This window comes from Ursus maritimus, unplaced genomic scaffold (genome assembly GCF_017311325.1).
Source record: "Ursus maritimus isolate PB19 unplaced genomic scaffold, ASM1731132v1 scaffold_11, whole genome shotgun sequence".
Taxonomy (NCBI): domain Eukaryota; kingdom Metazoa; phylum Chordata; class Mammalia; order Carnivora; family Ursidae; genus Ursus; species Ursus maritimus.
The window spans coordinates 41,950,615-41,976,007 of NW_024423453.1; the positions used below are offsets into that span (position 1 = coordinate 41,950,615).

The 25,393-nt window shown below is 43.7% G+C and overlaps 1 protein-coding gene across 6 annotated transcripts in view; it reads left to right on the forward strand.

The window, feature by feature from the left end:
* TMEM131L (transmembrane 131 like) overlaps positions 1–25,393 on the forward strand; it is a 155,350-nt gene that overhangs the window by 54,564 nt on the left and 75,393 nt on the right. For all 6 annotated transcript variants that reach the window (XM_040626369.1, XM_040626370.1, XM_040626373.1 and 3 more), the window contains one exon: positions 23,329–23,397. In XM_040626369.1, coding sequence (XP_040482303.1) covers positions 23,329–23,397 — 69 coding nt within the window. The remainder of the gene's footprint in view (positions 1–23,328; positions 23,398–25,393) is intronic.

Here is a 25,393-nt window from a genome sequence, read left to right on the forward strand (position 1 = left end):
GTGGCTCTTCTTTGTAGACGACACTATTTGGATAGTGACACACACTGAGTGGTGCTAAGTGTGCTAAGACAGCGTGCTGTCCAAGTATTTGACAGGTGTCTTTTTTCTGCCCATTGTGTTCGTTTTTCCTGCCTTAGTGGACCACCTTACATTTATTTCTCTCTAGTTTCATCTTTTTGGTACCATATTTTAATAATTTGAGAGGATTTGATTTTTGATCTTGTGTATTTTAGGGTGTTAGCCACACCATTAGTGTGAGCAGCTGCTTTTTCCCGTGGTGTGTTCTGAATTTCCTTGGCATGCAGTGAAAGACATTGCCTACTATGCTTGGGACACACATTCACTCACTGAGTTTATCGAGTCTCTGTGAAACGGAGAGTGTGTGGATATAGATGGAGTTCTAGAACTGGGAGTAAACTACTGTAGCCTCAGCTTACTTCCAGAATTTGGCATTAGATAATATAAAATGGATTACAGCTTGCCTCTTCAAAAACTGTATTGTTTAGTTATAAAAATGGAAATGTATTGATAGGGAGAATCCAGTGTATGAAAACAGAACCGAGAGTAAGGCTGTATTTGAGCTCCTAGCAATTGGCATTGGTAGATTTGTGTGGGTTGAAAACATAAGTTTTAAATTTAGTGTATCCTTTTCCAGTGACTGGAGAAAACTATGTGGCGTGTTTTAAAATACTGAAAAAAAGAGGACTCGTTTTAAAATAAGAGTGTCCAGTCTGGTTGCAGTAATACAGATAAACCCATTCACCTATGGAAATTTAGGGGGAAACCTCTAGGTTTCAAAACAAGACAGTTAAAAACAAGGTGAGAACAAGTCTCAGCTTAAAAGCAGGTACAGGAGGAAAAGACTTATTTTGGAACTTAAGGAGGAAATAACTGTCACTTCCGTTTTCTCTTATGTTCTTCCTTTCTTTAAAATACTGGTCTTTTTTTTTTTTTTTAAGATTTTATTTATTCATTTGGCAGAGATAGAGACAGCCAGCGAGAGAGGAAGCACAAGCAGGAGGAGTGGGAGAGGAAGAAGCAGGCTCCCAGCAGAGGAGCCTCATGCAGGGCTGGATCCCAGGAACCTGGGATCACGCCCTGAGCCGAAGGCAGACGCTTTACTGACTGAGCCACCCAGGCGCCCCTAAAATACTGGTCTTGTCTGTTGTAGGTTCCCTTCCTGGACCTGTCTCATAAAATGTTTGTATTAAAGTTGCTGTGTATCAAGCGAAGCAGTTGACAATGTGTACGCTTCAGTTTTAGAGTTTCTCAGACGAAGGGAAATAGCATAGGGGAAAAAGGGGGGGAAAAGGGATTTTGGTTGGGGTTGGGGGCATGGCCGCTCCCTCGAAGACTGTGGCCTAGAGCTAGGGTAGAAACTCAAGAGGAATGTCAGCCATAGTTCCTTATCTGATGATATGTGTTATAGATCGCACGAGGCTGTGGATTTTTGCTCCCTTTCTGTAGGGCAGCTTTGCATTTAGTCTGATCTGGGAGGATCATGTCCTCTGGAAACAGGACTCTGTGAGGTGAGGAAGAGCCTTCCGTTGCTTTTACTCCACTGTCCAGAGGCCTTCGGTTGTCTGTTCCGTCATCTTTGGTGATTTGTAGGATAGTTTGTAATTAATTGTATCTTGGTGCTTATGAGAAATGACACTTAATCCAATGCCCGTGAACTTGGACTTTATAGAAGGTGGAAATGTTCTGTTGCATATTGCGTTGGTTGTATTTGCAGCAGTAAAAGAAATGATGGATTACTCTGAATTTTCTATTTAAGGAAATTGCATACGGCATGCTTCTAAAATGGGGAGGATGGGATGGAATCCTTTTACAAAAGAAATGGAAGTAAAGTTTCTACTTAAGACAAATTAGCAAGTTTTCGTGGGAGTGCCTCTTCCACCTTCAGCATAAGGTGAAGAGAAACTTACTCTATGTGTATGTTTCCACTTCATGAAAGTGACTATGTGCAGTGAGAAACTTATGTGCACTCCTTATTTAGAAACCGATGCTGCAGCTTTGGAAGATAGTAGGCCAAAAGATATGAAAAGCCAAAGAGAAGAGAAAACGGAAACCCCCTTGGGGGGTGGGGGTGAGGGGATGGAATCTGAATGTAAGCGCAAATACGATACCAAGTTAAATCTAGGAGTACAAGTAGTTTACTCACAGGAGAAAATAAATTAAGAAATTAAGGGTGCATACATGTCTTCTACTGTAGTGTGCTCTCTGGCCTGACTCCTTGTGTTAGGAATGATTTTGTTTGCTTTAAAGATCTCCCTTTACTCCTCACCCTGGCTGGGTACCTGTGGGAGATTTTCTGTTAATCGACATATGCCCATGTTTTGAAGTCACACGGTGGTATTGTATTAAGTAAGATCTGATTGCAAAAATGGACACTGTGGGCTGTTACACAAGATGTTACCATATGTTCATTTCACGAGACCTCGCGCATGCTTTAAGAAAAGAACAAATGTTATCCTTTCAAATCTGAGTAGTTTATAGTTACTATTGGGGTCAAATATTCTAGTTGCAGCATCTAAAATTCTTGCTGTCTCTACTATTCTTTTTTCTTAGGTCTCAGTTGCTCCTCTGAGCATACCAACTCCTTGTGGTCAGGGGCTTTTATCCATTCATAGCACTCATGCTGTGTTGGACATATGGTTTAGAAAATACTGTGTAAAAAGTGCTGGTTGAATGTGGACAGATCCTGATAATGTGATTATTAGGGTTTTCTTGTGAAGGGGTGTTAGTATATTTTTTTGTTAATCCCATCTGTTTCGTTCAAGTGGCATCAGTTTGGTGAATGACAGGATTTGGGGGCAAAGATCCAGTTTATTGGATGATAAAAATCAGGACCCTATAAAAGATCTAGAAAGGCTACATGATGAGTGGAATCAAAGAAGAAGAAATTCAAAAGATACTTGGTGCAGAACTGGAATCTGAGCGAGCCATTGTCCCCACAGGAAGGGGAAATGGAGAGAGGAAAGAGGCCAGAGGAGGTTCTGTAGGTGAGAGAGACATGAGACCGTTGAGGACTGCAGGGTAGGGGAGTGCTGCAACAGTGCGTTGCAGAGTTGAGGTCCTCTGCTCCGGGTGAGGCTGGCATGCTGGACTTGGCTCTGGTGAACACTGTTCAGTGCGGTAGCTTCAGAAGCACATTCAGCTCATGGAAGTTCGGCCTCCGGAGGGTAGCAAAAAGGGAATGATTCTTCCCGTGCTTGGACTTAGTGGCTATGTGGCGTCGGACCAACAGTGGTGGCAGAGGCAGCTCTCAGGTCCTGTGATCCCAGCTGGCGGGATGTTCCTGACTCAGTAGTCCCGGGACTGCTTCCTGAAGTGGCACACCTCCCCCGTGGGACATAGGTGCCAGTATTCTTGCTGGGGCTGCTTTCCTCTTGTTCTGGGAGTCTCTTCTGGAGGCCCAGTTGAGAGACTGCTCCCTTGAACCTTTCAGCAAGCTCATAAGCATCTAACTCCCTATATGAAAATCCTTCTGTGCTTAAAATAGCTAGCTTGTTTCCTGCAACCTCACTCTCACTGAGACCAGAGAATTTTCTGATGAGAATGAACGAGCTGCATTGAAAACAGACGTTTCTCTGGAAGAACCCCAAAATGAGCAGCAGAGAGATGGGTAAATGGATCTGTGGTTCCGAAATGCCCATACTACTTCTGCTTTCCTAAGGGGTGCAAGGGGAGCGGAATTGCCTAAGGGAGCTGTTCTCACAATGCAGATTTCCAGGCTCTATCCCTAGAGATTCTGATTCAGGAACAGGTGATGGAGTCCTGAAGTCTCTATTTTTAGAAAGCTGTTCCTAGTTAGCTCTGAGGGATGGATAAATCAGATACCAGTGGACTAATTTCTTCCTCTATGAGTTGTACTCATGGCGATCCTATTTTTTTTTTTTTGAAGACTTATTTATTTATTTGAGAGAGAGCAGACTTGCGTGTGCGCACCATGTGCTAGTAGGGAGGACAGAGGGAGAGAGAATCTTCAAGCCGACACTCTGCTGAGTTCGGACACTGAAGCGGGGCTGATCTCACCACCCTGAGATCATAACCTAAACTGAAACCAAGAGTCAGAGGCTCAGGTGCCCCCATGTGATCCTTTTTTTTTTTTTTTTTTTAATATTTTATTTATTTGAGAGCACGAGTGAAAGCACAAGGGGGGCAGGTAGGGAGGCAGAGGTAGAATCAGGCTCCCTGCTGAGCAAGAAGCCTGATGTGGGGCTCGATCCCAGGACCCTGGGATCGTGACCTGAGCTGAAGGCAGACGCTTTACTGACTGAGCCACCCAGGCGCCCCCCCATGATGATGATCCTTTTTAAAAAGGAGGAAATGTTTAGGAGCTACACGTTTTTAAAGATTCTGCTGCCGAAGATTAACCTTTTCTCAAATTTAATGGGATGAATTCTGTGACTACTGCCAGAATGTGGTAGTATTTCTAGAGTGGAGTGTACAGGATTTCCTTCTTTTGTTATTACTAGAGGCAAGAAATATATTTCTGAAGTGTTACTGAATATAGGATAAAAATTGAGTTGTTTCTAAGGAGAGTTAACAATGTAACTGTGTACATACAGTATTTTATTGTACTAATATGGCATTTTACAGTATAATACCTCCATTTCATTGTATAAAATACTGCTAGTGTATTTTCTTATCTCTGTTTATAGTTAAAGGAAAATCACAATGGAAGCTATTTAAAATACGGAAATGCCTCCTCAGAAGAGAGGTCAAGGGATTATTTGGAGAACTGGCAAATTCAGAATAATTTAGTAGTTTTGGAGTTCATTGAGCTCTGGAGGCCAGGTGGTTTAAGGATCAGGGCTCACATGTCCATGTAGATTAATATGGGGCTGGAGATAGCAGGGGGGAGAGGACATTTCTTGGTGTAAATACGCATTCTGCTCTTATTCAATTTCTTCACCCCTGCACCCTACCCTCCCTGCACCCTCCCCCCCCCAAAAAAAGAAAAGAAAAACACCAGTCCTGATTTCTGCCCTTCTCAGTCATCCTCTCATGCTGGCTTTTTGAAGGTACACGCTAACAGATGAAGAAGGAAGTCACCGTTATTCTGTGGTGTAATAGTGCCTCCTTGATTGAAATTGATTAGCCCTAGATGATTGGAGTCCTCCTAGCTGCGGGGGTTATATGTCAAATGGGCCTCCGCTGACTGGCAAGACTGCGTTTCCTCTGCAGCTGCCAGGCTGCTCGAAATTAGGCAGAATGATTTTGCACTTGGATAATAGGCAGGAATTAACTGCAGCTCACCCAGTGCTGCATCATGATGGGAAGTGTGGCCGGTGCTAATCAAATGCATCTGCATATGGCATTTTCATTATGTATAAGAGGCATCTGTGTGCACAGAAAGGAAACGAGCTCGTAGGGCTTGTCTGGGTGTATGTTTGCGAAGATGCATCTGCAGAAGTGGCCTCCTCGTTCCCTTGCTACCCTGAATCCTGACAGAATGATTGACTTAGGAGGCTGGCACTGCATGGTTGCTCTAGGTTCTTAAAAAAAACCGGCTTGATTGAGACAGAATTCGTATACCGTACGATTCACCCCTTTAAGTACACAATTCACGATTTTTTAGTTTATCTGTGGGATTGTGCAGCCATTACCACAATCTAATTTTAGAACATTTCTGTCCCTCTTAAAAGAAGCTATTGGTTCTTTTGTAAAGAAAATGTAGTTTGCACTTTTTAAGAGACACTTTTTTCCGTTTTTGGTTTTGTTTTTTCCAGTGGGGATGCAGATGATCTTAGGCCCTCTGCAGAATCATCCGATTTCTCAGAAAGCATGTGTTTTTATATATAGTCATAAAATATATTTTAACGTTCCAAAGGTTACTTGCTTTGCTGACTTTTGGACCCAACCTCATGAATGTATTTTAGTTACTGGGTTTATCTAACTCTTAACTGGGACCTTTTCAGCCTCAGTTGACAGACTCCAATAATTTGGTTAAGCATTAAAGGGACTTTGTTAGTTCTTATAACCCGGAAGAAGGAGGGTTGTTGGCTTCAAGGAGTAAGAGAATGGCTGGGGTACACATGGGTTCCCTACTGGTGCTGACCCAGGGCTGAAGCTGAGGGTCTGGTGCTGGGGCTCACCTCAGCTTGCCTTGGTTTTTGTGTAACTCGTGTTTATAAATATGGTAGATTTCAATTTCTTCATTCTGGGATTACGAATCCACTCATTTAAGCAGTGGGACAAAACAGCCATCTCAGGCATGTTGTAGTAACTAGTGATGCTGGTTCAGATGGTTCCTCCAAGATTTGAACCAGGCCCAGGCCCTGGATGCTGCCTTCTGAAAGATTCTCCCCAGCCAAGGGTTAACAAAGTGGGTCTCTTATGATACTAGCTTGACCCTTCCAAGATGTTCAGTGCCTGATCCACTGCCTTATTTTCCTCAATAGGTTCAATATCCTCTCTGTTGTTTTTTTTAATTTCTTAGTTGTCTTTTTTTTCTTATGATTTTATTTATTTGAGAGAGCGACAGAGCGTGAGTGTGCAAGAGCACAAACGGGGAGGGGCAGAGCTCGGAGAGGGAGAAGCAGGCTCCCCGCTGAGCAGAGAACCTGATGTGGGGCTCCATCCCAGGGCCCTGGGATCATGACCTGAACCCAAGGCAGATGCTTAATGACTGAGCCACCCAGGTGCCCATTAAATTTCTTAGTTGCCTTGACATTTAGTAAGTCACTCTAATTTGTATACCCTTGACATGACTAGGCATGACTTCTATATATTTTTATATAAAAAATATAACTTACCTGACATTGGTCTTTAAGACTTTTCTTCCTTCCTTTCTTTCTTTCTTTCTTTCTTTCTTTCTTTCTTTCTTTCTTTCTTCCCCTTAAAATGAGACTCGGTAAAGGTTTAAATTGAAATTTGGAAAACTTTTTTTTTATGATCCTGTGGTTCTGCTGTGTTATGGTGAGGCTGACTTTATACTGGATAATTAAAAAGATATTGAGGCCTGAACTGTGATTTTATAAATCCCTGGCATCCGCTGAAAAGGTTTTCTTTTGCTTAACAAATCCTATTCAGCAACTGTTCTTTAAATACTTGGGGCACGTTGGCACACAAGACAGACCAAAATCCCTGTCCTGGTGGAACTTGCCGTCAAATCGGTTATGAGAATGAGGCAGCAAACCTAAAGACAATAAACAGCTGAAACTGAGGGATGTTTGAATACGGTCTGTGGTGTGGAGGAAGTTGGGCAAGGGCAAGGGAAGAGGAGGATTGTGGGCGGGGTGGGGGCAGTCATTAGGGTGTGGAGGCTTTTCAAAGGGAGAGATTTTACACAGATTTGGAGGAGGTAAGGGGATTGGCCCTGAAGCTGTGTGAGAGAGGAACGTTCTGACAGAACAGCCAGTACAGAGGTGGGAACTTAGGCCTGGAGTGTTCACAGAGCAGACCACGTACCAAGGAGGGGACGGGGAATCGAAGGCAGTGAGGTCACTGGGGAGAGCTTGGCACAGAGTTCACGGGAGACCTTTGAAGTAGGCAGTCTTTGTGGGGGTTCTGAGCAGAGCACAGTGACATGATCTGAGTTAGACTTACAAAGGCTGGTGTCGAGCCTCAACTGCAGGGACAGAGGAGGTCCTCAGACCATCAGGGAGGTGGTGAAGACGGAGAGGTTCTGGACATGCTTTGAAAGCAGAGCTCACGAGATTTCTAACAGATTGATGTGGGGTGTAAGGCGGAGAACAGTCTGGGATGATTCCAAGGTTATTGCTTGAATTACCGAGCTGAGATGGCTATTGATGGAGCGAGTTGGGGTAAGGAGTTTTGTTTTAGACTTTTTTTTTTTAAGATATATATATATATATATATATATATATTTAATCCATTTGATAGAGCACAAGGACGGGGAGAGGGAGAAGCACACTCCTCTCTGAGCAGGGAGCATGATATGGGGCTCGATCCTAGGACCCTGGGATCATGACCCGAGCCAAAGGCAGACACTTAACCGACTGAGCCACCCAGGTGCCCAGAATTTTTTTTTAAAGGTCTTGCAGACATCCAGTTGACCTGGGGGTGGGCAGCCAGAGGGCTGGGACTAGGGAGAGGGCTGGGCCAGAGGTGATGTTTGGAGCCTGAGATTGTACCAGATCAGCCAATGAGGGTGTGTAGGAGGGAGAGAGAAGGTCATCAGCCTGGGGGGGGGGGTCTCTGTCTTGAACAAGTGGTGGAGGAAGAGGAACCCTGAGGGACTGAAAAGTATAACTAGTGACTTAGGGAAGTAGAGCAAAGTGACAACCAAGTTTTCTGGAATTGAAACTTCTGTTAGCTTTTAAACGTGGAAATGGGTTCTTTGATAAAAAGAAATGATTACAAGTGATGTTTAAAAAGAACGTGGCTTCCTATTGCTCTTGAGTTTTCTAAAAGCACATAACTGAAAATTTTTAATGTTCTTGGAGACACTGAGCTGCTTCATGGTTTTGGAGAGTCAGGGGAGAGGCAGATGTTCCCGACACCCCCCCCACCCCCCCACCCCCGTCCTGATGTTGCCGTTAACTTTGGTATTGCCTTCTCCTGTTCCTCTGTGCATTCTGTAGTTGTAATCATCGTGCACGGGACATTTTGTTCCTTTTTATTTACTTGTCGGCAGCATTTTTTTCATGGTGCTAGGATTACCTTTGAAACAGTTTTTGTTAACGAGCTCCACTTCTTTGGGGATGAGCGTGCCTTGACAAAAGGGAGGAGTGGGTAAAACAACATCACCACCAGCTGATCTTTGCTTCCCCCTGCCCCCCTTCTCTGCCTGGCCCTGGAGTCTGCGCTGGACTCATCCTGGGCTTTGTCTAGGGATGGAGAATGCTGGAAGCAGAGGGGGAGATGGCAGAGACGGGGCCCAGGCTGCAAGGCTGGAGCCCTTCTGACCAGTGGGAGGGTAACAGGCCAGCAGGGCCAGACAAAGGGAGGGAGGGAGGGCCTGCGAAGAAGGGCCTCTCCCCTGGGCTTGAATGACCACGGGGCTACTCTTTCTTCCGAGACATCTTCGGCAATAACGCTTCAGAGCCTTAGGGGGTTGAAAGAAAAATTACAATTTAAAAGGAAAACCCTTCATGCACTATTTGCATATGAGTGGCGCCTGTATAATTAAGAACAATTAAATTCCATGGGCTGAATTGCAAGGGAGGTTCCAGCTACTTACGGGCTGTTCCAGGAGAGCGCAGCCTGGAGCTGTCAGCTCACTCGAATTAAGTTGGAGGCTTTCCGCCTGCCCGCCTCCCCCAGCTTCCTCCCCCCACCATAAATTAATTCTAAGACAGACACTTTTTAGGCTGGTCCTGATTTGTTTCTGTGGAGTCTATGGAAATCAGAATATCAGTCTTTACTGTTTTGCTTTTCTGCCGACCTTGGAACTGACACTTTGCTGTTCACTGGGCAAACACTCTGCCTGGTGCTTTGCAAGCTCTTTACATATAAATTTCATTTAATCCTCACAGTGGACCTACCTACCTACCTATCTACCTTAATTTTAATACTGGAAACTGAGAATCTGGTCCCAAGAACAGTAGATGATCTCTTATACTCATCTTTCTAGTTAATTCTGCTCCTGTGGGTTGGTTTTTGATTGAGATCCAGTCACCTGTAGGCCTTGGGAATGGAGCAAACTTCTTTCATTGCTAAAACCTTCCTGTCCCTTGGATTCCTTCCTCCTAAGATGGAGTAGGAAACAGGACACCACTATCCCCGTTCTTCCTCTTCTGGTTTTTGCAAGAGCTCCTCAGTTTGTCAGTGTTGGAGGACTTTGCCACAGGAAGGTCGTTGCTTTTCAGTCTGGGGTTCCTCTCATCCATTCCTGGGGGGAGGCTGTGCATATCAATAATTGAGTGTGTTTCAAGCAGTCTTTGACAAGTAGAATAATTTTTATTCCTTGCCTTCAGGGCAATGTAAGTGGTGTTGGGCTCTTACTGGTAAGACCCCTTGGAGGACTTAGTCCTACCTAGGTCAAGTGGGGACATCACCTGTGTGTTCCTTCTAGTACCTCTTACATTTCTGGTGTAGGCACATCAGTATGGAACACCCTCCTACCCTGGGTTCCCTGAAGTGTCTCACAGGGGTCCTTGCAGGGCCCTGCATGGGATTGTCCCTTCATGTGTGGTTAGGAGAAGAACGATAGGTTCTTACTAGAAGGTAGTGTCTGTGTGCCCAGTCCTAAAAGCAGTTCATACACAAGCATTTCTCAGTTTACACCAGCTTGTGAACAAAGCCACTTAGGCTACTACCACAGTCAATGGCTTTTCCCAGTGAAAGGCAGCCAGGAACTATCCTTTCTTTACTTAGAATTTTCTTTGTTTTGCCATTCGGTTTGGGTTACTTTTATTGCTTAACCATGTAGCCTTCTGATTTATTAGGAAGCTGTGGTTCTGGACCACATGAAAGGGGGACGGCACTGGGAGCCCATCTTCCCCAGGACCAGCAGAGGCTGGAAGGATGGGGAAGTTAACAGTATGAGTTCAGTTCAGCATGGCCCCTGCAGTTTCTGGTGTTAGAGAAGGGTGAGAAGCTGTTTCAGTTAGAATTAAGGTTTCAGGTAACAGAATTACAAGATACCAGTGGTTTAAAACAAGGTAGATCCAAAATCTATGAAGAACTTACCAAACTCAACCCCCAGAAAACAAATAATCCAGTCAAAGAATGGACAGAAGACAATGAACAGACATTTTTCCAAAGAAGACATACAAATAGCCAACTGGCACATGAAAAAAATGCTCAATATCACTAGCCATCATGGAAATACAAATCCAAACCACGATGAGATACCACCTCCCACCAGTCAGAATGGCTGAAATTAACAACTCAGGAAGCAGACGTTGGCAAAGATGTGGAGAAAGGGGAAGCCTCTTACACTATTGGTGGGAATGCAAGCTGGTGCAGCCATTCTGGAAAACAGTATGGGGGTTCCTCAAGAGGTTGAAAATAGAGCTACCCTACGATCCAGCAATTACACTACTAGGTATTTATCCAAAGGATACAAACATAGTGATGCGAGGGGATACCTGCACCCCAATATTTATAGCAGCAATGTCCACAATAGCCAAACTATGAAAAGAGCCTAGATGTCCATTGACAGATGAATGGATAGAGATGATGTGAGATACGTACGTACATACCCACATACATACACACAATGGAATATTACTTAGCCATCGAAAAGAATGAAATCTTGCCATTTGCAATGACATGGACAGAACTAGAGGATATTATGCTAAGCGAAATAAATCAGAGAAAGACAAATAACCGTATGATTTTATTCATGTGTAGAATTTAAGAAACAAAACAGATAAACATAGGGAAGGAAAGGAAAAATAAAATAAGATAAAAACAGGGAGGCAAACCATAGAGACTCTTAACTCCAGGAAATAAACTGAGGGTTGCTGGAGGGGAGGTGGGTTTGGGATGGGGTAACTGGGTGATGGGTATGAAGGAGGAGGGCACTTGATGTAATGAGCACTGGGTGTTCTTTGCAACTGATGAATCACAAACTCTACCTCTGAAACTAATAATATACAATATATTAATTAATTGATTTTATATAAATTTTTAAAAATAAAGCAAAAAAACAAAAAAAAAACCCCAAACTAGATAGCTTTCTCTCTCCCCTGTGAGTCTGGACTCACGCAGCCTCTGGCTCCAGGAAGTCTTCAGGGACCCCTGTTCCCTCCAGATCACCCCATTGCCTTCCCTAGGGTCCTGGGCCTGGTACTCAGGATGCAGAGTGGAGACGCTTGTGTCCATGGCAGCAGGTAGGACAAGGAATGAAGGAGAGGGCCAGAGGATTCCGGGAAGCCGCTACACAATACTCCAGCTTACCTCCCATTTGCTGGAACTTGGTTCCATAGCCGTACCCAGCTGCAAGGGAGCCCGGGAAAGGTGCCCGGCAAAAAATTATAGGAGAGAGGGAGGGAGGGATAGTAAGGGCTAAAGAACAATCCCTGTCACACAGAACCCTGGGAAAGAAACCATGAAACCTTTACCATTATTTCTCAAGGGAAGATTGTTTTTAACATAACACATTTTTAAGCCTTCCCCCTCACCCACCTCAATCCCGAGGGAAAAAAAATAACCCAACCCCTCTGATTTGTATTAAGGAGTACTTGTCTTTCTGGGAACATTCTAGTCTAGTTTCTCCAGTGTCAGTATTACTTGGGTTTCACATGAGAAAAATCAGCTTTTAAGCTGTTCTGACAAGTGGGATTATATCATACAAGCAGCGAGCTTGGCAGTAATAAGTTAGGCTCTGGGGGCAAGTGTGTGGTGGGTCCAGTGTGTTTAGTGGACTCTTGACAGGCCAGTTAAAAGAGCTACATTAAAAAAAAAAAATTCAGAGGTTAGTTTGGTTTTTTGTTTTGTTTTTAAAGAAGACTTGACCTTGTTGAATAGTGACATGTTGTCCAGGTATTCTGAGAAGCAGGAATGCCCGGACACACAGGTTAGTACTGTACCGGACTGACAATCGCCGAGCTCTTCCCAGTAAGCTGCCGCTGCAAACCCTTCGCTTGCTCCGGCCGAGAAGGCTGCACGGCTGTCTGCTCAAGGAACGCTTAAAAAGCGTAGACATTTTTCAGTAGAGTTTTCCAGCTGCATTGCTAATAGTCTTTGTGATTGCCTCAAGATGATTTTGATATATTGCTCACATTGCGGTTTAAAAAAACCGGCACCTGGCTGGCTCAGTTGGTAGAGCACCTGACTCTTGATCTCGGGGTCATGAGTTTGAGACCCATGTTGGGTGTAGAGATCACTTAAATAAATTAAACTTGTTTTTTTTTTAAATCGGTTCATTGTGTTTGAATTAAGGTGTTGTTCTGGAATGTGAAGTGATTGAGGATTATTCTTTCATCCTATGAAGAAACTAAGAAATTACCTTGCCTATGTCAGTTTTTACCTTCTTTGCCTTTCTGTGGTCCGTGTGCCCTCATTTCTGTTTCTCCCCTTGCCTGGAATTCCTCCTCCATTTCACCTGAAGACAGCACATCCAGCCTTCCAAGCCCTATTCTACGCCATCTCTTCCAGAACATTTTCCCTAACCTGCTCCACACCATTGTTTCCCTCTCATGGACTGTCCTCCCCTCCTTGTATTATATGCAAGACCGGAAGCCTTTGATTCATCTCTGGAGGCTTGGGTCAATCTGCTTTGGCTGTTATAATATCTTTTTTTTTTTTAAGATTTTATTTATTTTCACGAGAGAGAGAAAGAGAGAGCACAAGCAGTGGAGTGGTAGGCAGAAGGAGAGGGAGAAGCAGACTCCCCGCTGAGCAGGGAGCCCGATGTGGGACTCCATACCAGGACCCCAGGACCACAACCTGAGCTGAAGGTAGACGTTCAGCCAACTGAGCCACCCAGGCACCCGGGTATTGTAATATCTTAATGCAGGGAACTGAAGAAATTAATGGCAGTGTGAGTTGGCATTGCTGCTTTTATAATGTGAATAAGTATAGCTACCCAGTTGCTGAAAGGATTATAGATGAGCTTTAAAAAATAGCTGGTTCACGTTCAGAGATCTAGTATCTAAAGTTATATGGACACTTCGAGAGCTCAAAGTTGGTTTTCTAGAAATAGCCACAGTATTGCAGAAACTCGCATTTGTTTACCTGTGATTGACAAGGAGGTCCTTCGTCCCGTCTCCGCATTCCCTTAGTGTTCCCGTGACTTTCTGCCTTGGCTTCCACTTCGGATGTATAGCATCTGGCCAACTCTGTTGCCGCTTGGAGACTGAATTACCTTTTCATCCTAACTTGTTGTCCTAGACCTGAAAGGTAGAGCAAAATGCATTTTGTATTCTGCAGATTTACAAATCACGTTTAATTATTTTAACATATAGTAGAATCTAGGAAAAGATGTTTATAAACCATAGATGAGCCATACATTGCACTAAGGCGTAAGTTGGAACAGGAGTTAGGAAACTTGGGCTTAATTACCAGCCTTTTCTTTCACTTATTTATTTATGTATTTATTTTGTCTTTTCTTTTCTAAGTTTTTGCAAATTTAATCACTTAGCTAAAGGAGTTCTTTACAGCATAAGGACTGTGATGTAAATGTAATAATATATTTTAAAACTCTTTGAAATGCAAACGTCATGCTCTTTGAGAGTTCCCAGACCCAATTCCAATGTGTGTGGGTGTTCCCCCCCACACAACTTCAAGGAATTCTAGGACACCGGCAGGATGTCCACTTAATTCTGTGCTACCTACTCAGAGATCACACAGTTTAAGAGGTCAGACCTACAAGACAGCCCTCTCCACTGGCCCCCCACTTCAGATGTGGGTCACAAGCCCCAGACTGTTATCTTTGCTTCTGACTGACAGGTACAGATTGGCGGTTCCAACGACCTTCTCCTTAGGTTCAATTAATTTGCTAGAGCGCTGTCAGAAATCAGGGAAACACTTAGGTTCACCAATATATTAAAGGATATGATAAAGGATACGAATCAACAGCCAAATGAAGAGATGCATAGGGTGAAGTCTGGGGAGAGGGCTTCCATGCCCTTTCCAGACCCGCCACTCTTTCTGCCTCCCTACCAGTTCACCAGTGCCGGAGCCCTAGGAACTAGTCTCTGGGTTTTTGTGGAGGCTTTCTTACATAGTAAGGATAGACTAAGTCATTGGCCATTGGCTGAATCAACTCCAGCCCCGCCCCTCTCCCCTCCCAGAGGAGGTTGGGGGTGGTGACTGAAAGTTCCAAGTCTCTAATCACAAGGTTGGTTCCCCTGGCAACCAGCACCCCTCCCACCTCTGTTGGGATCCAGCATTCATTAACATAACAGAAGACTCCTTTATCACCCTTAACACTTGGGAAATTCCAAGAGTTTTGGGAGCTGTGAGCCATGAACTGTGGACAAAGACCAAATATATATGAGAAATAAATACTGACAAACCACAATATTGCAAATGCCTTTTGAATTAAGGTCCTGTTAGTGCCGCCAGAAGGAGGGGACAGATTGGTGTGAATGTGTCAGGTCCCATCAAGGCCTTCAGCATCTTTTGCATGGGGAGTTAGGAAGAGGACAGGAGTCAGAATCTCAGCAAGTCTCCCGGCTGGGCAGGTATGCCATCACTCACCAAGACGGGCATACCCTAGCCCTGTATCCTCTGAGGATAAATTCCAAGAGCCCCAGCGGATGCCTGAAACCGCAGATGGTACTGAGCCCTATCTACACAGTTGACCCTGGAACAACAGGGGGCTGGGGACACTTACTCCTTGCGCAGTTGAAAATCCACGTGTAACTTTTGACTCCCCCAAAACTTCACTACAAATAGCCTGCTGTTGACCAGAAGCCTTACTGATAATGTAAACAGACTGTTAACACATTTTGTAGGTTCTGTGTATCATATACTGTATTCTTACTGTAAAGTAAGCTAGAGGGAAGAGTGTTAACAAAATCGTAAGCAAGAGAAAATTTATTTGCAGTACTATATTTATTGAAAAAAATTAATGTACAAGTAGACCCATGCAGTTCAAACCCGTGTTGTTCAAGGATCAGCTGTGCTGTTTTTCGTCCTAATCGTACATACCTATGATAAAGTTTAAGTTATAAAGGAGGCCCAATAGCAGATTAACAACAACAATAATAAAACAATTATGACAATATACTGTAATAAAATATGAACGTGATCTCTTTCAAAATACCTTATTGTATGGCACTCACCCTTCTTGTGATGATGTGAGATGTAAAATGCCTACCTCACAAGACGAAGTGAAGTGAATGTTGTAGGCTTTTGGACCTAGCATCAGGCTAGTATTGACTTTCTGGCTACATATCGGAAGAAGGATTTTCTGCTTCTGGACCATGGTTGATGGCAGGTAACTGAAACCACAGCAATCAAAAGTGTGGATTGGAGGGGGAGGGCTCTAGTGTGTGGTGCTGTGGTGGGGAATCTGAGTGAGATGTTGACTCCACCACAGATTCCATTTGGATGTGCCTGTAGGCCATCTGTGGGATGGCGTCTGGTACATTTGGAAACCCGAGTCAGGAGCTCAGCAGAGGGTTCTAGGCCACAGATACACAGTCTTGGGAAATGAATCAGTCAAACCACAGAAACCAGCTCTGGCTGATTTAAGCAGAAAAGGAATTTATTGAAAAGATGTTGGGCAGCCCTCAGAATCTCTAGGAAGACTTAAGGCTCAGAAAACAAAGGAAGAGGGGATAGCAGACAGGACCACAGACAGGATTGTGCCGTGGAAGCAGGTGCCGGGGACACTGCTGTCCTTGACGCCTGCCCCGCTGCCTGGCTGCTGTACTCATCCCCAGGACGCTTCTCCACTTTCTTTCCTCTCTCGTGGCCCCGGCTCCTGGTGCCCTGCTTCAGGCAGGTGAATGTGGCCACGTCCGGGTCATATGCTCGCATCCTGACAACAAGCAGGGCTAGAAAAATTAGTAACTGGCCCTTTTAGAATCCAGGAGGGGTGACACTGGGAAGTCTGTGGTTCAAGTAAGGAAACTTGGATGCTGGACGAAGAAATGACAGATGTCCATATAGGAAGCATGACCCAGTGGGTGATGGCTGAAACTAGGGGGTAGGTGTGCCTGGCCAGAGTGAGACTTTAGGGAGAGCTGAGGGGACAGTCATGTTGGGGAGAGGAGCTTCACAGGGAGATGAGAGGGAGCAGCACAGGGGGAGGAGGGAGACTGGGCAAGATTTCCTAGAAACCAAGGAGGGGCACTTCAGGAGAAGGGCCAGCGGGCAGACTGAGTAACGTCAGCACTTGCCTTCCCAGCGTGTCCTCACTCATGACCTCAGCAAAGTGAGGGGGCAGGACACCAGGGACAAGGGTGTGAGCAGTGTAGCACAGGGGCTCCTTCCCTGTCAGCCCCCCAGCAGCGAAGTGGGCTTTGGCTGGTTGTTTAAACCCTCAAAACATCGGTTTCTTTGGGTGTGAAAGTGGGATAATAATGGTGTCCACACAGGGTTCTTAGGATTACAGGGGATAGTGCCAGGCACGGCACCTGGGACACTGTAAGTGCTAATTAAGTGTACTTGCTGTCGTCGTTACTTTCGCCCACAGTTCAAGGGATGAAGGTCAAAGGGTCTTCTTAGGTGATAGGAGCGTGAGTCTCTCCTGTGTCAGAGTGGATGAGAAAGACGGCAGGAGGGGACGCTGAGAATCCCGGAGAGGGCAGAGCGGGTCAGGGCCTGGAATCAGCCCAGGTTCCATCCAGAAAGGGGCTTTGGGACATTAGTCTTTGAGAGAAGGAACGGCTCATCCATCAGTGGTATGAACTGGGAGAACGTCTTTGCCACTCGAGGGATGGACTGGAGTGCAGGACTTTTGTCCTGGCCTTGGGAAGTCCTGGCCATCAACATGCACCTAGCCCATTATGAGTGAGAGCACCTTTGACAGACCACTGCTGGTAGTCATTGCTCCAAGGATTTTCTTCTTTGCTTTGACCTTGAAGTCTGAGGCTTTCTGTAATAGAAGCAGCTAGGAAAATCATGTCCAACCAAATGATTCCTCCCCTGCACCCCTCCCCCCGCCCCACTTTGGGAATTCAGTGGATAAAAATACTGGTTTCTATCTTCATTGTTAAGTGGTTGTTTGCCAGAAAGAATGGCAGTTCTAACCTTAGTAGATGTGCTTGTGTCTATCATATTTTTCCTCCGTAAACTTCTGGAAGAAGTATTTTTTAAGTTAAGAGTAAGAGCTGAAAGCAACTTGTAGTACTAAGACTACGATGTGGAATTTTATAACTCATGTAGTTCTAGAACTTATTTCATCAATCATGCAGTTTGGGCCTTTTCGCCGAGGACGCTAAAGCTGGGTATTGTTGGAACACAGGGACGAATGCCGGGAGGGCAGCGTCTGTGCTAACTGTTGGTGGGAGCCTGTGGAGGTCTTGCTCTGGAGTGGGCAGGCTTCAGTCAGGACTGCGCGAGGCAGGAGCTGCTTTTCTCTGTGCAGGGATCCATCCCAGTTCTGTATAAAGCAGAAGTACTGAAATCCCCCCGGGTGCCTGGGAATAGCAGCTGGAAATACCTGTTGTTGACTCAAGGTCCGAGGGGATCGACAGTGCAGGAATCCCTACCTTTGTGGAATTTGTAGGTCTTTTCCAGCATTCCCAGCACTGGGCTCTGATGGGCGCTCCCCTTCTCCTAAGGAGAACAGCCCAGTAAGTAGGTCAATAGCATAACAGGTCTTTCCTTGAATGCTTTAGAGTCTAGATAGCAGTGTTATTTTGCCATGGTCTCCTTTGTTACCTTTCTGAGGCCGAGAGGGTTTGCGAAATGTGTGGGAAGCCGGTCCTCTTGTCCTTGTACTCAGCCAGTGGCTAAAGCCTGGTCACGGCCCTCTCTCGATGGATTGAAGGAGTTTGCATGGAAAAGGCAGCGAGCTGTAGATGCCAGAGCTTTAAGAGGCCGACCGAATCAGTCCACTTAAGAACATGGGAAACCAGGGGCGCCTGGGTGGCACAGTGGTTAAGCGTCTGCCTTCGGCTCAGGGCGTGATCCCGGCGTTCTGGGATCGAGCCCCACATCAGGTTCCTCCGCTATGAGCCTGCTTCTTCCTCTCCCACTCCCCCTGCTTGTGTTCCCTCTCTTGCTGGCTGTCTCTATCTCTGTCGAATAAATAAATAAAAAATCTTTAAAAAAAAAAAAGAATATGGAAAACCAGACAGTTCCATCCTCCCTGAAGGTGCTCACCGTTGTTTCTCAAATCCCTGCCAGAGGTAAAGTTATTTTTTCCCTATTCAGAAAGGACGGCAACAGCCTCTGCCGGCCGTGTTCTGAAACACTGCAGTCTTCTCCAGAAACTGGTTAAACCTTCAGGTTCCTTTAGGAGTAAAGGCCCAGCACAGACCCACAGTGCATGAGACTCGCGTCAGGGTGCACTGTGGCGCGTGTCGGGCTTGTGTCCCATTCCAGCAAGGCCTCATCGTTGGCTGCCACGCAGTCTGCCCCCTCCTGTCCTCACTGTCCATGCTCTGCACTCCACCACTCAGAACCACCAGGCCAACTGTCCAGCGTGTTTTCCTTGCTCGGATGGTGTTCCCAGATGGGGTCTGTGTGTCCCTTAGCCTTTGTGTCTTCCTTCCTGCTGTTAGCTTCGTTCAAGAGGCCTTTCTCCAGTTTTCCATTCGAGGTCACTGTTCCTTGAGGCCCCTGCCTCCTCCCACCTCCAACCCCAAGCTTTTCCTGACTTTTTCAGAGATTTCTATTCCTCTCTTTGAACTTTCTTGATCTTTGAGTTTTGCTTGTTGGCCTACAAGTCTTGTCTGGCTTCCTGGATCATAACCTTGAGGGGAGAATCTTCCTAGAGCTAGCCCCCTGCCCCGGGGCAGCCAGTCCTTCCTGAGTGTTTGCCACGAGCTGTGGAGGCTGGATCTGCAGTTCCTGGGCCCTGTTGCTCATTCCAGAGAGGTGGAGCACTGCGTTTGCTGTGATGTGTTTGGTCAGATTTCTGAATGGCCAGAACAGTTGGTTATAGTTAATTCACATCCGTATCGAAGTCACTGGACTGAAATGCTTTAATGGGTGTGTCTGAAATCGGCAGATAGACTTAATTTTCCTAGGAATACGGAGTCTGGGCATCTGAACTCTCCTGTAAGGGCCTTCAGTTTGCCAAAGAGGAAACTCCTATCGGACCTGGGACCAGAACCAAGGTCTTCTCATTTCCACGGAAATTTCTTTTCTCTTGCACTGCCCACTTTTTAGAACTGTTTCTTTCGTTTTTTTTTTAAATTTTTTTTCTTTTTTAAAGATTTTATTTATTTATTTGACAGAGATAGAGACAGCCAGCGAGAGAGGGAACACAAGCAGGGGGAGTGGGAGAGGAAGAAGCAGGCTCATAGCAGAGGAGCCTGATGTGGGGCTCGATCCCAGAATGCCGGGATCACGCCCTGAGCCGAAGGCAGACGCTTAACGACTGTGCCACCCAGGTGCCCCGTTTCTTTGTTTTATATATAAAGAAAAAAAAGTTAGCTGAAGTTTCTGAAAAAAGAGAAGAAGATAAAGAGGAAAAGTCACATAATCTTAGGCAATGATTTTCTTTCCAAATAGTATGTGTAGAATTCCTTGTCCACATGTCCTACGCTGAGGGAAGAGTCAACTCTGCGGAAGACAGGTGTCTTCGGAAGGGCTAAGAGAATGTATGGGGCAGGGTCCATATAAACAAGAGCCCCCTTACCTCAGATTACTGTCACCTCTATTTCCTCTCCCTGTGCTTCTGTTAGAGAAGCAAAGTGGCTCCTCTTTTATTTCTCTCTTCTCATAAAGGGCTTTTCCTTAGAATTATCTTGCTGGTGGGGGGGGGTGAACATTAGAAATAAGTGCATGAATTTATCATTTGTTTTTACAAGATGCCAGAGTTTATTTTAGGCCAGATGAGGGGACTCCTAACAGTGAAAGAGGCCAGGTGAACTGTGACATCAGAGAAGCACTCACATTATTACGGGCGCACGTGCAAGAAGGTTAATGCTGACCTTTGAGTAAAGGAGAAAAGGGAAGGAATTTTGTCTCTCACGCTGTAGCGCGTAAGGCTTAAGTTAGTTACTTTGATGTCATTGATTTAGAAACGAAAACTTCGGCATCTTTAAACAGTATAATTTCTTAGCTGCCACGGATTTTTGAGGATGGTTGTTGATGCCCACAGTTGGCTAAATTTCGGCAGCGTTTCCCCCTCTTCAGTCTTCAACAAGTACTTGAGGGCATGTGTGCCTGTGTATTGTCCCAGGCAGTACCTACATCTAAGATGGTTTTATCTTTGAGAACTTTTTAACTTAGTGCTGTTAAATCTCCTTGTAACTTGATCTCCTTTCCAAAATGTTAAGTCAAATGAGCTGAAACTGACCAAAGAGAAAAATGAGTCTGTTCTATGACTTTTAGGAAGAACTATTGACATGATTTTACTTCTCCATTATGAGATTAAAATAGAGTTTTCTCTGAAGTTAGAGAAATTCTGGCTATGTCTGGTTTATTGCTTTAAGTTGGACCTCACATATCTGATTTTTGTTGGGTTTGTAAAACTTCCTGATTGTAGGATTTAAAAATCTCTGTTCTGATATGAGATGGCCCAGGTTTATATTTCATTTGTTCTATTCAGAGATAATTTACTGCTACCCTTTTGGGGCTTTTAAATCCCCAGGTCAGCTCTGACTCGAGCTCAATTGGCTTCTCCATCTGTTCTCATTACTTTTTTTGTTGGGCGACAGTCTTCCTCTTAGTAACATGATCTAGTATTTATTGCACTTTTAACTATGTGCCAGCCACGAAGCAAAGGCATTATTATTTCATTTCAACCTCAGGATAACTATATGGTAGTTACTGTTGTCATCTTTATTTTAAGATAATAAAGCTGGGACTTTGGAGAAGTTAACTGATTGACCTGCTCAGGACTAGGGAGTGGTGAGCTTGGGCCTGGAATCTAAGTTTGTCTGCGCTCTGAAGCCCAAACCCTCACCCCACCACTAGGCTGCCTTGGTTCCTTGGGTAGGTCCTGTGAACCTAGATAGGCCTGAACTCCATACCAGCTTCATGTTTCTGACCTCAACATATCTGCATTGGAATTCTGGCTCTCTTAGTAGCTATGTGATCTTGAATGAATTGCTTAAATCCTTAAAACCTTATCTTCGTTCAGAAGTTAGGTGTGAAATCTGATGATAAATCCACTTTCAGTGCACAAGACAGGAAGATACTATAATTATTTTACTTATTATGTATACAGTAGCCTGGCTTTTCTAAGATAATTTTTGGCACGTGAAGTTGCCTGTTTTCTTTTTCTTCTGGAATGCTGAGCCCTGGCCAGCTCAATCTGATGTTGGCACTTCTTTACATCTGTCACCTCCTGGGGTTCTCCAAAACATTTCTGGAGGCAACCAGGTGTGTTAGTGTCCTTTCTGTACACAAGTCATGGAGTTAGTCCTGGCCTTTTGGGGTTAGAGGGAAACCAGTAAACAGCATACCTCTTCTCTGCTCACGTTCAGCACAAGTGGAGAAGTGGCAGAAGTTGGGCAGACGGAGACCGAGCTGTCGCCTTGATTTAGATAGGGCTAGAAAAGTGGAGGGAGGAAGGAAAGATTGCAGCCAGGATTCTCCCTATAAGATGAGGATTTCGGAGGGGTTCTCTGGTCTCTGTGTTGTTTGTACCTTCAAGGAAAATGGGAGACAGGCTTGCTGAAGGTCACAAAGCTTCTATTGGCCAGCAGCTCTGAAACTCAGATGTCCACTCCTGGACTAGTCTTGGGACCATGTTTGGTGGAGTGCTAAGTGGTGGCAGGAGACAATGGAAAGATTGTATTTTGGAAAGCTTGCTGAAGTCTTTGAAAATAGCTACACATGTTGCATTTTGGGGCTTCTTCAGTTAAATATTTTTGGATTTTGGATAAAAGCCACACATGGCTTTAAAAATGTCATATGACCCGGGTGCCTGGGTGGCTCAGTCGGTTAAGCATCGGACTCTTGATTTTGGCTCAGGTCATGATCTCAGGGTCATGGGATTGGGCCCCGAATTGGACTCTGCACTCAGCATGGAGTCTGCTTGAGATTCTCTCTCTCTGTCTCCCCCTTCCCCACCACATGAGTGTGTTCTCTCTCTCTCAAATAAATAAATATTAAAATAAAATAAAATGCCATATGACCATTGATAGTTTTTTGGTGTAGATATCACACATACACACACACATACATACACATGCTTTGCATTTTATGTCTTTAAGTATGTTTATGTGTATGTATGTATATTATGTTATAATGTTATACATGTTTTTGCTTTTATATTCTTTGTATGCTTTTGGTATGTTAATTTATGTCTTGGTTCTGAAGAAAAATCATCATAATGATTAAAAACTGCAGAAAAATATGACCTGCATGTGAGGTTTTATGTAATGATTATTCTTAAAAGTACAGATTTGGTGATGATTTCAGGCTTGGGGGACAACCCTGCCTATATTCTCCATCCTTTCCCTGTTACAAATAGTCTAACTAATTTGGAGGCCAAATCTCTTTCCCTCTCCAGCCCCTCACCTGCACCCACCTTACATGTATGTCTTTTCTTGATTCGGAGTTTACGAAAATAGTCATGTTATTCAAAATGCATCCAGAAATGAAGCCTATTAAAACTTAAATGTGTCCCCATTTTTGTTGAATGCTTACAGAATCTGTACATTTGATATGAAGTTATATTAACCATAATCAAAAAGTATCTTAAATTTTTGCAGCTGTAGAATTATACTTCTAATAATTCAATTTTTACATTTAAAACCAATTCAACTCATCTATAAGGGAGTAAAATTATAGCTTGTGAGAGCCATTGACCTAAGTATATACTCTTAACTCAGAATTCAGATTTCAAAACTACACAAAATTAATGTCTTGTCTTTTCTTTTTTAGCTTCTCCGACAAACTGTTTAGTGGAAAGGGCTTACATTTTCAGCCGTCAGTTCTAGATTTTGGAATTCAGTAAGTATCTTTTCTTTATAATTTTTAATAACTTGTTTTATTTAGATTATTTGCTTTCAGGATATCATTTATGTATACTTAAAATATATCAATATATTTAAATGTACTTATATATCTATATATAAAATGTTAAATACGTTTTAAGTATATTAGGAATATAAGTAATATTAGTAATATAAGTATATTAGGAATATTAGTAATGTATTAGTAATTAAGTATGTAGTATAATTACTACAATATTAGTAATATTGACCCTGGGACTTGGGGGGGTCAATATTCCTTAAGAGGAATATTTTTGTGAAAAGGAGAGTTTAAGATTGTTTTAGCCATTTCTTCAGTTTTTATTAAATATACCTTATAATCTTTTATAGTGATTGGAATTTAATAAGAGTCAATATTAAGTCCCTGTTTTTCTGTAACAAATTAGGTTATTTTATAATGAAAAACACTAAATATTGATGATTTCTGAATTCTTTTCATTAGATTCATTTGCTTGTCTTTACTGCTTATCGTGCTTTGTTATGCACTGTGCAAACGTTAGTTGCTATGATTAAGACTTTGGCAAGAAGTGAAGTGGGGAAGACAGCATATCAGCTGTAATTACTTACAGTGCATCACGTTCAGAACCACGAGGATGAAGGGAACGTGACTTGAGTGTTGGTTGAGGGACTAATCTGGGAATGCTGCGCCCAAGGGTGAACTTAAGGACTCTTGTTAGCTGTAACAATGTGGTTGAAGTTCGAAGCTTCAGGTGTTTAACTCCCTGGATGCAGACTATCTGGGCACTGAAGAGAGATAGTTTCAAGATTTGTTCATATAGTTCATTCATAGAGTTTCAAGTATGGAAGTGAAAGTGTTTCAGGTGTCAAAGCTCTGCTTGCTCCAACAGCCTGGAACATCATTTTCACGAGCTTTTTTGAGTTGCAGGAAGAGTTCGGTGAATGAGATAGGCGTGGTGCTGAGAGAGCATCTGGGGCGAGCTAGCTGTGGGCTCCTGGGGTGCCCTCCTTGACTCAGCTGGATTGCCTTCTCTCCCTTTCCGTCTAATCAGCAAAAGATTAGAGCTGCAGTGAAGGAGAAGGAAGTATAAATGTAAAAATACCTTGTTGAGCTTTTAAAGGAGATTCTGTAAAAGGAAGAAAAGAGAAAATTGGGAGGGGTGCCTGCTGACTTTACAAGATTTTAGGTTTTAATGCAGGACCCACTTTTAAAAATATATATTAAACAACATTGAACTGTATGTTAACTAACAAAATTTAAATAAAAATATGGAAGAGAAAAAAGAAAAAATATATCTATTACAGATTGGTAGCTATAAGAAGATGGATAGTAGTAAGTACAGTTAAGTGAGGGTAACAACTCCAGTTCGTAGGATTCTGGCTGTGACATATACATTCTTCAGTAAGATGAAAGTCCTGTGATCGGTGCACAAGGATGGATGGATGTCTTGGCCACAAATGTTAATTAGCTTTATGCATCCGTTTCTGGTCCCGATAACTGGAGGCAGGCTGAAAAGCAACTGTTTAAAATGTTTTATTTGCAAAGGTTACCACACTTCAGACTTGACTCACCTTTGGGTGATTCAGTTTTGTTTATGTAGTACTTTATAGTTCTCAAAATACAATCATGTCTCTTGTCAGGTGAGTCTTCTATGAATCCTGGAAGGATAGTGGAGTAGTGGGGGCAGGTATTATCTGCGAGAGAGAGAGAGTTGCGTGTGTGTCATTTTCAAATATCTCTATACTTGAGCATGGACGACAGATGCTCATGAATTTGTTGCTGAGCAGTAATGTATTTTGCCCAAAGGCATTTCACTAGAAGTGACAGAATAAGTCTTCTGATTTCTAAGCCAGCATATAACCATGCTATTTTATTTTATAAGTGAGCTCTAGGATATGATTATGGGAATAAATTATTTTTGCTAAAGTTTTAAAAAAATCTCAATAAGAACAAATGGTAGTGTAAATTAGAACACTCCTTTTTTTTTTTTAAGATC